Source organism: Hylaeus volcanicus, chromosome 2, assembly GCF_026283585.1.
Source record: "Hylaeus volcanicus isolate JK05 chromosome 2, UHH_iyHylVolc1.0_haploid, whole genome shotgun sequence".
Classification (NCBI taxonomy): domain Eukaryota; kingdom Metazoa; phylum Arthropoda; class Insecta; order Hymenoptera; family Colletidae; genus Hylaeus; species Hylaeus volcanicus.
In genome coordinates this window covers 18,013,110-18,031,063 of record NC_071977.1, presented here as the reverse complement: position 1 = coordinate 18,031,063, position 17,954 = coordinate 18,013,110, and the positions used below count along the sequence as shown (strand labels likewise).

General features: G+C 47.8%; 3 protein-coding genes across 3 annotated transcripts; 1 reads left to right on the top strand and 2 right to left on the bottom strand.

The window, feature by feature from the left end:
• Positions 1-1,177: 1,177 nt before the first annotated feature.
• LOC128884992 (E3 SUMO-protein ligase ZBED1) lies at positions 1,178-2,758 on the top strand. The gene is made up of 2 exons (XM_054138717.1): positions 1,178-1,354; positions 1,736-2,758. The coding sequence occupies exons 1-2, from the start codon at positions 1,178-1,180 to the stop codon at positions 2,756-2,758; spliced, it is 1,200 nt and encodes a 399-aa protein (XP_053994692.1).
• A 9,136-nt stretch (positions 2,759-11,894) lies between these two features.
• Positions 11,895-12,731, bottom strand: LOC128884985 (uncharacterized). Its single transcript, XM_054138714.1, has one exon. The coding sequence runs from the start codon at positions 12,729-12,731 to the stop codon at positions 11,895-11,897; it is 837 nt and encodes a 278-aa protein (XP_053994689.1).
• A 2,373-nt stretch (positions 12,732-15,104) lies between these two features.
• On the bottom strand, positions 15,105-17,038 carry LOC128884984 (mucin-19-like). The gene is made up of 3 exons (XM_054138713.1): positions 16,980-17,038; positions 16,077-16,556; positions 15,105-15,786 (listed from the first exon to the last, which is right to left on the bottom strand). The coding sequence occupies exons 1-3, from the start codon at positions 17,036-17,038 to the stop codon at positions 15,105-15,107; spliced, it is 1,221 nt and encodes a 406-aa protein (XP_053994688.1).
• Between the last annotated feature and the right edge of the window lie 916 nt (positions 17,039-17,954).

Here is a 17,954-nt window from a genome sequence, read left to right as displayed (position 1 = left end):
CTACCCCCCATTTCCGGCTCCTCCCCGAGTTTTGGGACACCCTGTATGTATGAAAATATTAATTTTATTAGCGTTAACAATTTTGTAAAATCAAAGTAATAACTAATATCAAATTTCAAGTATCCACAAGAACGTTTCATTCAATCATAAAGTTCAAAAGAAGAAAGTAAATTTATACAATCGAAAAAGTTTATAAAATCGATCAATTTATCTTAAACTAATTATCGTGCACGTTAATTAACTAATTTGTTATAATTGCAGTTATATGCATACATCATACTTTTTAACTAAACCGAAAATATATTCGTAATATTTAAAAAAGATTTAGTACGATTATATTCGTTCTGAATACGCAATTGAGGCTTGGATTGGGGTAAAAACTAGGAACGCCAAAGAAACACTTGAGAATGTTTTGAGAGTGCGAGAGAGAGAGATTTTGAGAGAGCGCAAATGCTGTATTAGAGACAACACAGCGTGTTATTCGCGTTATTCTAATTTAAATTTTCAATAAATAAAAGGTCTACATTTGTAGAGTTTTATATGCTCAAAATTATTGAATGTGAAACTGGGTAAAACCTATTTCAATATGATTTAATTAAAAATAAATTATACATATTATGATACTACTTGTGTATGTAAAAATCAGTACAAAAAAATGATTAAAGAATGATTTGCTATAATTAGTAATTATTAATTACACAATTACGTATTATGTAACATGTAGATTATAATTTGGTAATGATAATAAAAGGTCTACAAATTCACAATTGCATGTTTCTTTTTATTATTTCCCCAAACATTTAGTTTTAATGACAATGTAATTATCTTAATCATTAATCATTTTGGTTTTAAGACTATTTTTATAATTATCAGCATATATAAAAATATAATATAATAAATAATGAACATATTTACAAATAAATAACATCTAAAATATTATATAAAAGAAGATTCAACTAATATTTGAAACGTAGTACCGAAAATGAAAATAGTATCGTTGGCTTGTATCTTTTTAAGCGATCTAAAGCGAGGGGAGTCAATGCCACTTTAGATAACGTAAACAAACGAGATGCATTCCCTACTTCACCCGCGAAATGCGACGGCCCTTGAAAACTAAAGATCTCTTCCCTGTATTCAGACTCATTTTTGACTTCTTAGAGACAACATCTCACGTAAAATGTCTATCCAAGGTAGTGATGTGTGGAATTTCTTCGTGCCAGTAAGCAATACTGGATATGCTACTTGCAAAATATGCAAAAAGAAATTATCGTATAAAACAACTACGACAAATTTAAAAAAATATTTGTGTTCAGTGCATCCTACTATTTCATTAGCATGGAGACAAAAAACACAGGTAAGCTTAATTAAGATATAATAAATAAATATATAAGTAGTATGGGTGTGCATGTATCCAAAAAATGTATGCATTGAGCAAATTTTCGGAATCACACCCTATTCGACCCGATAACTACGCAACCTGTCTCGATTTGTATTTTCGGGTACCCACACACCCCTAATAAGTAAATAATTATAACTTATTTTGTGTTAAAACGTGTAAGCTAAAATAAAATAAAATGAAATGAAATGAAAAATGTAAAAATATAACAAAAATATTTATTTTTGTTTGTACGTATTAACACTGTAATTATCTCTAATCTAAAAACATTTTCCTGCATGCTTTTTCATATATCTATTAATTGTAGAATGTATTTTTCCATATTTCCATTTTTTCTAGCCACAGTCATCACAGTCCGCAACTGATCCTGATAATTCAGAAGTTCCTCAAGCTGGGCCAAGCAATATTATCATATTGCCAACAACTCAAGACAGTTCAGGACATACTGCAAATTCTCAACCTGGTCCAAGTAACGTATTGCCATTGCCACTGTCAACATATCAGGACACTTCAGCACATACTGTAAATAGAGTAACAATATCAACTCAACAGCGAATTACACCATTCCTACCACGAAAGATGACAGCAGCAAACCGCAAAAATATTGATGAAAAATTATTATGCCTGTTTATAAAAGATTTGGAACCTTTTAAAATAGTTGAAGATATTGGATTCAAAGAATTTGTACATGCTTTAAATCCAAGTTACGAATTTCCAAATCGCAAATTTATTTCACACTCTTCAATACCAGCTCACTTTGAGGAAGCCAAACGTACCTGCAAAGAAAAATTAGAAAACAGTACTAAAGTTTCTATTACAACAGATACATGGACATCACTAAATACTGAAAGTTTTATAGCTGTGACTGCACATTTTATTAATAATTTCAAATTAGAATCAATTCTTTTAATTTGCGTGCAAATGACAGATTCCCATACAGGTCAAAATATTTCAGATGAATTAAAAATAATACGCAAGGAATGGGAAATTTTTAATAAAGTTGACTTTGCTACAACTGATAATGCTTCAAATATGAAAACCGCTATTAGAAAATATTGTAGATGGAAACATATTCCATGTTTTGGACACAGTTTAAATTTAATCGTAAAATCTAGTTTAAATAATGATGCAATTAATTTACTCCTTGAAAATGTTAGAAAAATTGTTAATTATTTTAAAAAAAGCACCACAGCTGCAGAAAAATTGAAGAAATACCAATTAAATTCAGGCAGAAATGTACAGAAGTTGAGACACAATGTATCAACTAGATGGAACTCTACTTACAATATGATAGATAGATTTATAATATTAGAAGAGCTGATTAAAACAACAATAGCAATCATTAATAAGAACTTACCATAAATTACAAGCTTTTTTTTCTGAAGAAAAACTTGATATAATAAAAACAGAGATAATAAATATATTAATTGACAATAGAAGCACAAATACAACTGAAAATATAATAAACATAGAAATAGATATACAACCAAATACAGATACAGATACAGATGAATTATCAATTTGGGATGCCTTAAAAGATAAAGTAAAACAAAATAGCAACAGAAATATAGCAATATTTAAAGGAGGAGTTTTGCCGACAGAACTCGGGACCCATTAATTTGGTGGAAAGACCATCAATTTCAATTTCCGTTATTGACTAAATTAGTAAATAATTTATTTTGCATGGTGGCTACTTCAGTGCCATGCGAAAGATTATTTTCTAAAGCCGGGTTAATTTTAACAGAAAAAAGAAACATTACAGGCAGAAAAATTATCTATGCTGTTATTTTTAAACACCAATACATAGTTATTTATTTGTTATTATATATATTTTATTTCTTTGTTATTTTGTTCTTTGTATTTTATTTATAGTATTTGTATTATGTTTTATCTATTAATTATATTTTCTAACTGTGTTACACTTTGTAAAAATCTAAAGACACTTACAATTAAATTAAAACTTGCAATTCATAATTATTGATTTATTTTTATTACTTTTCACTGTTCCTCATTAAAGCATTCCTTTATTTACTATTCTTTACTTTATTTTATGCGGTGTATTTTATGTCGCTAATTACATACTTATGTATATAGAATATGTGTAAAATATACAGGTAGGGTGTTTTTCATTACGGCGCATATACATTCAGGCTGAAGATTCTAACAACGCATGCAAGGAACAGTTATGTTCTTCACCAATCAGAAGCGATCACGAAAAATCACGAATCACTGTGAAAAATCACCGTGATTGGCAACGATCGTGATCGAGTCACGAGTGATTCACAAGTAGCAGTTCTAGCCATCTCTAGTATATTAGTAGCACGCTCGAATGTCGCACGCTTGCGAAACTCTGGAAAAACCCCACGCCGACGCGACAGTAGCGCCAACCTGACTAAGCCTAGTCCCCATACGACTGCTAATGTGAATATCGATACATTGCGACGTTGTCATTCTGGCATAACAGCGTCTATCCTTTCCTCACGCTGCGCTGTTGCCATTTTAGCGAAGTCGAAACATTCTTACATTTGTCCACGTCGACAGAGCATAGGAACAGACAGCGGAAAAAAAGTAAAAGAAAACATTTACAAGCCTAGTATCATAACCAATTGTCATAACAATATCGTGTTTAGTCTCATTTTAATCAGGAAAACTTCACCAATATGTTAGTGAAATTTGTATTAAAAAAAAAATTAATAATAAAAAAAGTTAGTTTGTCGCATTATTGTTTCACAGATTAGTAGGCATTTAAGGGTACGCAGGAGACCCAGCAAAACTCCGAGTTGACTTCAGCGACAGTTGCCGAGAAAGTAGGAAGCTCTGGGACAAGGATAGATAGATCCTTGTCTCTCTAATGATGCTGTGACAGAGAAGGAAATAGATCAATCGGAGGAGAGACAAAGACAGAATGATGTCAAACGTTTGCAATTTTCCAAACTGTTATTGTAATTTTATGAGGCGAGGAAGCGACCTTTCCGGCTGATTTTTTTTAAAAACTGTTCCTTATAAAATACCGTTGTGGGGGACAGTTACACATTTTGCAATTCGCTTTTGAAACGTGCTAAAAATACGACAAGAAATTTTTTGTGGATCTTTTTCCAAAAATTTGTAACTGTCCCCCGCAACAGCATTTTACAAGGAACAGTTTGAAAAAAAAATCAGCCAAAAAGGTTGCTTCCTCGCCTTATAAAATTACATTGGTGGTGTCGCTACGATTGAGACGATTCCTATGCCAACATGGCTGCCTCAATATCGTGTTTTCCACTGCAGCGCTGTCGTCGTCTTCCTTTCTGTTACCGTGTCGACCATCTAAACACGCTTTTCGACTTGGTTCGCAGGTATCGTAGTCGGGTCGGGTTTTTTCGCGCACGCGCAGCGAACACAACATCAATGAAGTATACGCACGACTAAAAAGGTGTACCTTAATTACCCCTGCATAATCTTACAAATATATTCATGATTTATGGACAAATGTAGGACAATATATAAAGGCAATATATAAATGTAGACAATATATAAATAAGAAGGACAAATATATTTATGATTTCGCGTTCATAGCCACAATAGCCATAGCACCCCACACCTGCTACCCTGGATACGACACTGCTTAACAGTCATTCTGGCAGTACACAGGCGAAAAACCTGGCCCAGCTGGTATCAGTGATCGTAGTATCGTACATAAGCTATCGCTAGTTCGATCCCAAGCTGCTGTGTATTTTTTTTATTCTTATTTTATACTTTGTTCGGTTGCCGAACATCTTGTATAATTTATAAAAAAAAAAATTTTGATATAAGAGGTAATATGAAATATAAAATACAAACAAATAGCCGAATACTTTCCTGTTTCGCTGTATGTATATCGTGTTTGGTCTCACTGTAATCATAAAAATCTTACAAATACATTGGAAAAAGTTAGATTTAAAGAAATTAATAAATAAAAAAGTTTTATTGTTACATTAGTATTGTCTCGCACCCGCCGATATGTTTTGGTTCCTACCTTCATGCCTTCTCTCTCTCTCTCTCTCTCTCTCTCTCTGCGGCTGGTTATTATTCCCACATACATTGTATGTGTAACCAAATGTTTCGATCAGCTTCGAATCCGTCCAAAGCTTGAAGGCGTCGACGAAGTAGAAAGAGACAGTTTGATGAAGAAGAAAGAGAGACTGACAAGGGAACGGGCCCAGATATGACGCTAATTTTTTGATGAGTCTTTGCACAGTGGAATTTTAAGCGACTTATAAATTAGAAGCGACTCCGTCACTAGCGAATTCGGTGTGGTCAGTAAAACATCAGCATAATAATTCCTCTGTCGCGAGTTCGAGTCCCGTTCAAACATTCCTTACACTTATTCTTTTTTTTCACTTTCTTTTAAAAATACATTTGTTAAATATGACTTATTTATAACTACTGTTCGGATATATTTTTTAAAACAAACAATTTCCATTTTGAATGTATGATGTACATGAACTTGGGTGATAATTTTCGAAAAAGCAGTGGAAACAAAATTTTTAATCACCATGTACATCGAATAAATGCTTTAGATTCACAACTGCAAAATTGTTTATTTAATTCTACTGGGAATACCGCTTGATTTACGTTAATGAAATGTACTCGATTTTTTGATAGCCATGATGCGTATCAAACATATCTATGTAGAATAGAGATAAATATATTGAAATTCATTATACAAATAGAAACAAGTACAGCAATGTCTCGAAATAAGTAACTCGATCGGGACCGGCGAGTTGTTACAATAACCCGTAGACAAAACAGGGGGTTCGGTGTAGCGGCAAACTATAAAGTGATCGCTCGAGCACGGGTGTTATACTTTGGAGAATGATAGAAGATAACATGCTTTCTCATTATAACACTAGTAAAATCGAACGAATGGAACATATACATGTACAACTAACAGTAGTATTCCGGAGAATACACACGCCAGAGAAAGAGAAAACATTACACACATTCTGTCCTCTTTATGTTTGGATTCTCTGCTATCGATGACTATTTCTTCAAAACAACTTGCACGCAAAGAATCACTATCCATTTTCAAACTTTCAAACCTTCCTTCATGTGACTGTCACGATAAAACGAAATAAACTTACGACCAAACATAAAAATCGTTGTAAAGACTTACTCACTTACAGCAAGTAGGTACTCCGGCATGATATGTTACGTTAAAAAATTAATTTTAACCTTAAAATATGCGTAAGGTAATATATAATATGCAGTATATAGTACATGATATCCAAAAAGTATATTTCTGATAGAAAATTGAAATAAAAAAAAAATACATCAATCGGGATTCATACCCGGGGTCAAGCAGCGTTACAACCTAATACTCTACCAATCCATTTAACGAATCTTGCTAGATGCTTTTATTGTACATCGAAAACAAACACCCATTCTGGAAAAAGCCAAAATGGTTTTGCAGTACTACATGCGTACTACGACCTCCATAGGGTGTCGTTGCAAAAGCGATTGCAACATCCGTGCATTCCCTTTGTTAGTGTGCTTTTTCTTATGTAATCACGTATATTCAAAAATAATGTTCATAAACGTTTTACCTTTTTTATTATACAATATTTTTTACATTGCATACTATCATTACATTCCACAAATAACAATTAGTACTTTATTATGTTCGTACCATATTACAAATATCATATCAGTTGTTTATTATTTACTACTTTGAAATTATCGTAACAGACTATTCTGTATCAATTAATTGCAATGCAATATAAACAACCTTAACATATACATGACGTTTCTTAACAATATAATATTGAATATATATACATATGCAAAAGTAAACTATATAAGCTCGGGCGCTTCATACTCTTAGTGCGGTACTGAACCATGCTGAAAGGCATTTTTAGATTATCGGCACAGCAGGAGAGACGACACCAGCGCTGTGGTGGAGAGCGTGAAACTCAAGCCATTGTGCAAGCGTATCAGTCTTCTCGATTTCATAACGACAACACCAATGTAATTTTATGAGGCGAGGAAGCGTGCTTTCCGGCTGATTTTTTTTTTAATTGTTCCTTATAAAATTCCGTTGCGGGGGATAGTTACACATTTTGCAATTTCGCTTTTGAAACGTGCTAAAAATACGTTTAAAGGCAAGAAATTTTTTTTTTTCAATTTTTTCTAAAAAACGCTTGACGAGACGATAGACTTACTTCTCCTGATTACGAAATGCATAATTATTATATGTTTTTTTCATTATTGTGCCTGAAAAACGGGAAAAACTATCTAGTAGTTCACCTACTTTCCGTTGGTGGCGCCAGTTTGTCTCCTGCGCTCCCGAGTAATCATAGAAAAATAGAAGATCCCCCTAAAAAAGTTCAAGAAAGTAGAAAAAGAAGTGAAATCGAAATGAGCTGCCAGTATATGAAGGTGCTTTCCAGCAAAGTGCAAAGGCGACACTGTATAACACAATGAAAAATTCGGTGCTTTCCAACTATGCGCAGCTAAAATGCTGTGTTCAACAGTGCCGACGTCCAGACCCTAATGACAACTCATGTAAACTGACTGCTCCACACTTTGGCGGTGAAATGAAGAAGCTAAATAATGTATCAACCACAAACTGAGACTGTTTAGACATTTGCCTAGATGTCCGTGGCCTGGAAGTCAAATGCTTGGCGTGGCCAGGCAAGGTCATGGTTTTGATGAATAAGAATTATTTTAAAATGTAAAATAATTAAAATGTACTCATATTGTCAGTGTTTTAAACTGACAAATTATGTGAAAGTCTGCGAGAGAGAAAGTATGGGTATTGATGATCTGAGAATGCTTTGCCTGGCCACGCCAAGCATTTGACTTCCAGGCCACGGACATCTAGGCAAATGTCTAAAAAGTCTCAGTTTGTGGTTGATACACTATTTAGCTTCTTCATTTCACCGCCAAAGTGTGGAGCAGTCAGTTTACATGAGTTGTCATTAGGGTCTGGACGTCGGCACTGTTGAACACAGCATTTTAGCTGCGCATAGTTGGAAAGCACCGAATTTTTCATTGTGTTATACAGTGTCGCCTTTGCACTTTGCTGGAAAGCACCTTCATATACTGGCAGCTCATTTCGATTTCACTTCTTTTTCTACTTTCTTGAACTTTTGTAGGGGGATCTTTTATTTTTCTATGATAACTCCTTGAATCCTCCACGTTTTCATGTACTTGACGTCATTTTTTGACTTTTTTGAAGTTTTTTATTTTATACTACATTTATGTACAGACAGGATTTTTTATTTAATTTTAATGTATCGTTATATTAACGAGAATTTTATTATTTTAGGATGACGATGATGTAGGATCGTTTCCTAAAGATTTTGGGTATGCACCATTCGATGACGAAACAGTAGGATCGATGGATCCTCTGGGGTGCGAATAAAAGCCTAGAATACTTTTAATGGATCTTCGAAAGTACTCCCTTAAATTTTTAAAATGTCATCGTTTTATCCATATTATCGCGTGTTTGAAATTAATATTCATTCTAGGAGCGGAAAATCATCTATACAGAAAGTAGTTTTTCATAAGATGTCGCCAAACGAAACGTTATTTTTGAAAAGCACAAATAAGATTTTTTTTTTCTGGGATTGTGGGACTCCTCCTTCAAAAAGGTCCTACCCACTAAAACCACCTCTTCCTCCACAAGTGGGACCATACCGGAGTCCGCTCATCGCATTACTTCGGTATAGACCCGTGGCGTGCTGGCCTGCACGTACGAGCAGGCCACCTCTAGTCTTGGGAGCCCGGACGGGGGTCCCGAAGACACCCATCGACCCTCTTCGCCACCAGGACAGAGGACGCGCACGCCGAGACTGGATCCCACAGCTCTGCGCTCCGTAGCATCACCCCTACGATGTTATCGGGGGTGATGTCGTGTTCCACTGCGCTGGCAACTACGGAGCGCGCCTCGCTGAAGCGAGCGCAAACGAAGAACGTGTGGAACGCGTCGTCTCGCTCGGCGTCGCAATAACAGCACGTCGGGGACCTTACTTTGGCCATCCGGTACAGATAGTACCGGAAATACCCATGTCCTGACAGGAGCTGGCTGAGGTAGAAATCTACTTCGCCGTGAGCGCGCTCCAGCCAGGGCCCAGGGATCAGGTTCCCGATCAGCCGGGCTGTCCATCGTCCCGTGCTGTCCGCGGACCAGCGGCGCTGCCATTCCGAGAGTGCCTGAGCACGCGCCAGACTCGCGGCCTCTGTCCTGCCCAGCTTCCTTCTCTCCTTGGCCAGAAGGTTGATGGGGAGGATTCCGGCGATCGCGAGCACAGCGAGCGCCGACACTGTGCGGTAGCAGCTGGCGACCCGCAGCGCTCCACGTCGCTGAACGGAGGCTATGCATGCCCTGTATTTCTTGACGTCCATGGACCCGGCCCATATCTCAGCTCCGTACAGGAGCATATACTGGACCGCGGACATCAAGAGCTCTGCGTTTTCCTGGCCTCGGCCCGCCAATGTTGGCCATCAGCCTGCTCAGTTCTCCCGACCTCGCCATCGCCTTATCGGAGACTGCGCGTATATGGTCCCAGTAGGTGAGCCTATTGTCCACCTGCACCCCCAGGTACTTCACGCTGCTACGTGTCTGGACGGTCACATCACCCACCTTCATCGGCACGACGGTGAGTATATACCTCCTCGTGAGCATGACGATCTCGGTTTTCGAAACCGCCAGCTGGAGGCCGTGACCGTCCATCCAGTCTCCGACCCGCCGCATCACCCGGTTCTGCTTCAGCTGTGCTAGCTCGATGCTGCGGGCCGTAATGACGACGGCGACGTCGTCCGCGTACGCGACGAGGTACGCGTCGCTGAGCATTTCGATGCTGAGCAAGCTGTCGAACGAGACGTTCCAGAGGTCCGGTCCCAAAACGGACCCGCAGCGCTTCCGCAGGTAGTCGCTGACCATGGCCAACAGATAGCTGAGGACTCGAAATCGCTCGAGCGCCCTCAGCAAATCTATCCACCTCGCCGAGTTGAAAGCTTGTGACAAGCTTGTACGCCTGTCCCCAGGGATCACGGTTCACCTTGTCGCACAGCTCCCGCCAGCAGCGGACTTTGGAATCCTTGATAGCCCGGTTGAGCGTCTTCTTGGCCGCCCTCTACTCGGCTGACCTGTCAGAGGCCTCCGTTCTACGGCGGGCTCGTTGCGCCAGTATACGTAGCCTCAGACACTTCCGTCTGAGGCTGGCGATCTGACCCGTCCACCAGTACGCCTGGGCTCGGCCTTTCCACGGCTTTTTGCGGGGCATCGAGGCGTTGCAAGTCCGAGTGATGAGCCGCATGGTGTGGCTCACCATGGCCTCAGCAACATTCCTTCCGGGATGATCGCGGGGGGCAGGTGGTATGCCCCCGAGGCCGCGGCTCATACACTCCGCGAACTTTCCCTCGTCTCGCTTGGCTGTGTTCCAGCCGAGTGGGCGCCGGGATCTGCCGTGCTGTGCCGACCCGTCGGACGATATCCGGAAGGTGATGTACTGGTGGTCATTGCCAGTAAAATCTTCCATCACCCTCCAGCTCCTGGTTCGGCGACCCAGAGACTCCGAAACCAGAGTGACGTCTGGGACGGAAACGCCGAAACCGGGTCGTTGATAGGTCGGCGTGGCGCCCGTGTTGAGCACAATCAACCCCAGCCTGGATACCATCTCCATTACCAGTTTGCCTCTGGCATTGGGGGTTGGCATCCCCCACTCTGGAGGCCTGGCGTTGAAATCGCCTGCTATAATGAGCCCGCCGTACATGTCGCGGAGCGCGTCTTCCAGTTCGTCGAGCTTTTCCTGGAACACGTGAGCGCTATCGTTGGGGGAGAGATAGACGCTCACATGTGTAACGTCCCGGGATTTGACCCAGACGAATCCACGACCCGGTGCGCGGTGCACCACCGGAACCTTCCGAAGGTCCCGCACCCAGAGTGCGGCGGCGCCCAGGTCGTCGACGTACCACGACGAGTAGTCCCGGTTTCGGTACTGCTCGGACACCACCACCACGTCAGCGCCCATTTCCAGGGACAGCTGGGTGAGGAAGCTGTCGGCGACCCGGCTGCGGTTGAGGTTTCCTTGGATCACCGTCGCCATTGCGCCGCTCGTTTCCTGGCACCAAGGACGTCTCGGAAGGCCTTACAGGCCCCGGACCCTGGTGCGTGGTCGAGCTGCTGCACGCCAAGGTCGGCGCAGAGCATGCAACGAGGAGGGGAAGTGCAGTCGTTGGACTTGTGTTTGTCCTTGCCGCACCTCTAGCAGGCGTTACTCCGGTCTGAGCCCTTGCAGTCCCGCTTCGTGTACCCATATGCTAGGCATCTGAAGCACGTCGGGACTTCGACCCAGCGGCTGACTCGGCAGTTTATCCAGCCGATCTTGATGCGATTTCTCGCGATCAGCTGGATAGACACCGCCTCCTCGGCATCCACCACCGCTTTGCGCTGCTCGCTGCTGTTTGGCGCGAGCATGGCGACCTTCAGCTCCCCCTTGAGCTGGTCGCCCCTCAAAGCTCGCGCCACAGCAGCTCACACCTCCTCGCCGGTCGTGCAGCAGTCGAGGTCGCAAATCTCGACGCGCATGCGCGGCACCAGAGTCCGGACCTCCGCATCGTCCCCCATGGCGGCTTTGATGGCCTCCTGAAGAGCGCGCTGATCTTTACAGCGCGCCAGTTCCAAAAGGACACCGCCCCCCTGGATCTTTCGGATTTGACGGAACTCCGTCTCCGTCTTTTCCGGTCGCACCTCCCGCCGGATTTTCCCTAGGACGTCCGCGTAGGACTTCCTGGCGGCCGGCTGCACGACGACGGCGCTGCGCTTCGGCCTGCGCCGCCGTTTTCTCGTCCTCCGCTTTTTGCCTTTAGCAAGCTTCGGCGGAGGTGCTCCGAGCTTGTCTGTGCCCACCTTGCCTGGCGTTGACCCGGGCTTTTTCGGGGTGGATTTATCCCCAGCCACCAGGGCAGCCTTAGGGACGCTCTTAAGGGCAGCCTTCGGAGTGCTCCTAGGGACACCTTTTGAGGTGCTCCTCGAAAGCTCCTTGTCCTCGGTCCCTTTCCCCTTCTTCTTCCTCCTCCTGCCTGCCACGGTGGCCCAAGTTTCGGTAGCCGGGGCGGACTTCTCCTCGCGTCTCTGCACGTCCTCCTCGGGTGAGGAGGGCACGAGGGGTAGCGGCCGCTTGCGCGCGCTGACCGGCACTTCGGCTGGCTCGGATGTACGGGGAAGGTGCGTGAGAATAGCGTGGCTGGCCCGCATAGCTTGGCGAAGTGCGTCGACGCACTCCGCCAGATGCTCCATACGGTTCTTAATGGGCATCGCCATGCTTCTCTGTTTCTCCGTGATCTTCCACATGCCATTGAAAACCTCCATAATCCGCGAGAGGTTATCTTCCCCGCACTTATGCGCCTCCTCGGCCTTTTTTTTTTTTTTTTTTATTATGGGGAAATGCGTTACGCATACCTCGGTTTCCCGGGGGGAAAATCGAGGTTATGTGGGACTACCATCCGAGAGGGGAGGGCCGGAGGCGCGCCCGTCCGCGATGGCTACCCACTAAAACCCCACACCCGCCTGAGTTACATGGGAAGTGCCTGGAACACGCGGATATTCAGCAGGACACTTCCCAGCTTACATGAATCCCGGAGGGAGGGTACCAGCCTCCCCCACTACCTACTCTATAAGACCCCGGGCGGAGGGACCCTCCCGGGGGTTCCTCGGAGGCGTGATCCGGCACACCCCGACCCTCCCCACCCCACCCTCCATGTGTCCCCACAAGACCCGGTGGTCCAAGTGGAGACGGGCCGACCACACATGCTCGGCCCTTCCCGAGGGGAATTATATACCCTCCGGGGGCCAGGGTCAGCTCACGTCCCGGCCCCCCACATTCGACGCCTCCGTGCGAGGCACATGTCGTCGCGGGAGCGCCCCTCGCGGCCCCCCACCATTCCTACCACCACGCAGAGGCGTGCGCCGTCGCGAGGGACGTCCCCGCGCCCACACCCTCCTTGTCGATCTCTTTCCCGGGCTCGCTCGGCGGCCTTTGTTTGCGACATAACTTCTTCGCAAAAGGAGGCCGCCGCCTTCCACGACCTCTCGCTCGAGACCATGTGGTCGACCATGGCCGCGAGCGAGAGGTCCCACCCACCCACTGCGGCTCTTAGGGCACGGCGCGGCGCGGCCCATGCCGGACACTCCTCGAGTGTATGCCACGTCGTGTCCACCTCCTCGCCGCAGTGGTGACACTGCTCTGTCGGCTCCCGCCTCATCCGGTGCAGGTACTCTCCGAAGCATCCATGCCCGGAGAGCACTTGCCTGAGGCGGAAGGTCAACCTTCCCCGCATCCTGCACCATGTTTCAAATATGGGCAGTATGGCCCAGACAATCGGACAGCCCGATGAAGCAAGCTCATGCTTCCACCGGGCCAACGTGTCCCTGCGGGCCTGGCGCTTCTGCACATCGACCTCCTCTACCTCCATGGTCGCGACTTCCACCCCCGCAGGGCGGCGAGCGGGGCAGGCGATTCCGTACATCGCCGCGCGCTCCGCCGCCGCCAGATGGAAAGGCGGAATCACGGCAAAGAGGCCCGCCGCTTCAGCAGAAATGGTGCGGTATCCCCGTATGGCCCGCAGGGCCATCCGCCGCCGCACTCTTTCAAAAAGAGCGCGGCTGCGCTTGCTGGCCTCGAGCGAGCGGTGCCACACGGGGGCCCCATATAGGGCCATCGACCGCACCACCTCCGCGTACAAGCGACGGATCCACTCCGGCCCCCCGATATTGGGCAGCAGCCGCGCTAAGGCGGCGGCCGCCTTCTCCATTCGGGGGGGGGGGGGGGGGCAGGAGGTCAAAGTGCTCCTTGAAGCGCCAGCGGCCGTCGACGACCAGACCCAGGTATTTCATGGTGGGTCTGATGTCGACGGAGGTATCCCCGACGCGAATCCGGAGATCCCGACCTAAAGGCGGCCGTCGCGTCCGAGACAATCTGTACAGCCAGATTGCCTGCATAAATCAGGGTGTTATCCGCATAGCAGATGACAACCGTGTCAGGGGGGAGGGCAACCCGCAACACCGCGTCGAAAGCAAGGTTCCACAGAAGCGGTCCAAGGACCGACCCCTGCGGAACCCCGCGGTGCGTCTCCCTCGTGTGCACAACTTGGCACCGGCCGGTAAATACCACCTCCCTGCCACGGAGATAGTTCCGAACCACCTCCCGGAGATAAGGAGGCACCTGGAAATATTCCAACGCCTCTACTATCTCCTTCCAGGGCAGGGCGTTGAAAGCAATGGATATATCCAATGAAACAGCGATCAACACCCTGCCCCGAGCGAGAGCCCCATCCCGAAGGAGGTGAAGACGCTCTAACGCGTCAATCGTCGAGCGCCCCCTCCGGAAGTCATACTGGCTGTCGCTGAGGTCGGGACCACCGCGCGACAGGTGCTCGAGGAGGCGGGCAGCTATGATTCTTTCGAACAGCTTTCCCGCCTCGTCGAGAAGAAGCACTGCAACGGCGGAGCCGCCAGCACCACCACCTGGGCGGGGGACCACCCCACCCTTATGCGCCTGGCCTTTTCAATGGCCAGGGCCACCCCCCCCCCCCCCGGGCACTGCACCTAAATGGTGCCGAGTCCGTTGAGCGGAGCCTTCAGCTCTCCCACCCTCACGGACTCGGCGATGCAGCCCCCGACTTTCGCAACCGCCGCAACTACCTCCTGGGGGGTCACGGATATGTCCAGCCCCGTCAGCCGGAATTACGTCTTCTTGACGGGTCTGGCCACCTTCACGTCTAGGCTCCCCAGAGCGGCGGTCACTTTGGCCGCCAGAGCGGCGGCCTTTAGGGCCCCATCAGCACCGGGGACCTGAACGATCAGGCCTCCAGTGACGGCCCTCTTCCTTGAGAGGGCCTCAATTCCGAGGGCACCCAGATCAACGCCCTGGCGAGCCCTCCTAATGGTCTCTTCGTAGGTTGCCTTGCTCCCTTCCGGGACGGTGATCGTCACCGCCGCCGAACGGGGAGGGGCCACTACGCGAGGAGGCGCTTTCTTTAGTCTTCCAGCCCTCTTGCTCGTGCCCTTCTGAGGAGGGGCCGGGGTCACGGGAGCGGCCGAAGCGGTCCCGGCTGCTCTCCTCGCTCGCCTCCCCACCACCTGCGACCAGGCAGCCCCATCGGGGTTGGCTGGTGCCGTCGCAGGGTTAGTGGGGGGAGGAGCCAACGACTGTTGGGGAAGGGTGGATGGTAGGGCAGCCTGCGCTCCCCTCTTCCTCCCCCTACCCTTCTTCTTCCTCCCCGCCGGCTTAATACTGACGGGGAAGGTTTCCCCGCCAACCGCCGGCGTGGAGGAATCTACGGCACCAACCGCAGCCGCAGGGGTCGTCCGCCTCCTCACCGCTCCGGCATATCCACCCTCCAGAGGCCTTGCGGGGCTGGGGACTCTGAAAGCCCAGGCGGAGCGAAATTTGTGTCAATCAGAGCCCCGATCCGCGCCAGGAGGACCCCATCGTCCTTTCCCGTTTTGGCCGCCGGAGACGGCGAATGGGCGCCGACACGACCTCCCCGAGCGGGGGGAGGCGATGGCCGGGCTGAGGAGGCATCAAGCCGCCGCTTGAAGGCCATCATTTCCCCCCGTATTGCGTCGAGGGTCTCCCGGAGACCCTCGACATCCCGCCGGAGGGACGCGTTCTCCCCCCTGAGAGCTCAGTTCTCCGCCAGCACCCTGTCCCACAGGGCGGCAGGCGGATCGTCGATGTCCACAGGGGGCGAGGCATCTTTACCTCGGGCTCGTTTGGCCGACGCCCGAGTCGCCGGGGGCGACGCGGGCCGGTGCATACCAACCCGGCGCTTGACCCCGCCGCAAGATGCCGAGGACATGGACGTCACGGAGACGCCATCGTCCTCAGCATCGCCCAGCCGGGAGCCTGCCCGCGGACAAACCGGAGCAAGGCCGGCGAATGGCTGACCAGCCCTAGAGCCTGCCCGCGAAGCTGACGAGCCAGCAGCCCTTAGCCCGCGTGTCGACGACGGCCTAGAGCTGGGCTTCGTCGACGCGCCTTCCTCTGCGACCTCTTCCGGGCGCGGCAGCCCCTCCAACACCACGAAGCACTCGCGTGCCCCGCCCGATGTCCCAGACCTGGATGGTCCAAGAACATCCACCACCCCGGTCTCTTCACCCCTGCACTCACCGACGACCCGGCTACAACGCTTCCTATATTTTTTGTATGGTCCATGCTTTAAGGTTTACCAGCGCATCGTGCGCGGTGGGGCGGGCCACAGGACGAGAACGGGTGTACCCTCAGGACGCCTGCCTAACGAAAGACAGGACCCCCTATCCCAGTTCCCCGTCCTATACGTCCCCCCCCCCCCCCACCGGGAATTCCGCACAGGAGGGACTTGCCCGTAGCAGGTGCAGGCTCCGACACCTGCACTTCATCGCGCACTACTCGGTCGGGGTCCCGAAGGGGCTGGCTCCGGATCCCGAGCGTCGCTACCTCCTCGGCAGCTCAGGCGCATATCAGCCCCCCCACGTGGGCGACCGAAAGCAAAGCCTACCCACGAGGGGAGTACTACCAGAGGGCCACCGCCCAGGAACGACCTCTCCTCGTCCCTGTACAGCGGTTTTCACCCCTACCCAGTGTGAGCCTTACCGGCTTGGGAGGCCCTGCTAGGATCCGGAGATCCCGCCGGCATCGCCTTACACATCACAGGAGCTACTTCCCGCCGCTTACCCCTCTCCCCGTTAGCGACGCACAACTATGTGCGCCCTCAGGGTCCACCACGAGAAGGTGGGGAGAGAGGGTTTTAGACCTGGGACATCCCTGAAATAGAGAGAACGGATCCACAGTGGGTCAGAGCCACCACTGTGGACCCCCCAGATCCTCCGGACCTTCGCCTCCTCGGCCTGGCGAACCAAGGCAGGCTTATGAAGAGGTGTGGAAGCGGAGCTGCCACACCACTCTTCACGCGTAGCCAAAGACGCTTTGGGGGCCACGTGGTCAACCCCCACAGCGCTGCAGTCGTTGAATGACGACATCCCGGGGCCTGCTTGCCCACACCTGACGGACGCCGGCACTGGGATTCTGAGTCCCTGTGCAGTAACGTTCTCAGAACTATTAGACCTGTCCATGATAGGTTTTTGAATCGGGGTTTCCTCCCCTAGTGTTTGGTCCGCGGGAGCTATTTTATTTCACTCCTACCCTCCACGCATTCCGAAGAGTACGTGGCGAGCGTTTTCCCATCCCCCACCTGGGGACGCGCCGCGTCGGGGTATCACCTCCACGCCCGACCTGGTCGCCCAGCCCAGGTGCGCGGCAAATAAGATTATTAAGGATGATATAAGTAACTCTAGTTTTGTTCGTTTATCCTGTACGTCTGTATATAGACAGAGATGTAATGTAATCAATGAATCCATCTCTAAATATGGAATATTTCCCACACATTACAAAACACTATGTACATATATCGTACCTCTTTATTACGAATCATCTGCCTCGCACTATTTGGGGTAGTGAAGGATTTGTTCATGGTACTGGATTTACGAGTATTCCTTTTATTTGTACCTTTTTACACTGTTCCACAACATTCTGCAAAGCTTTTAAAACTTGCC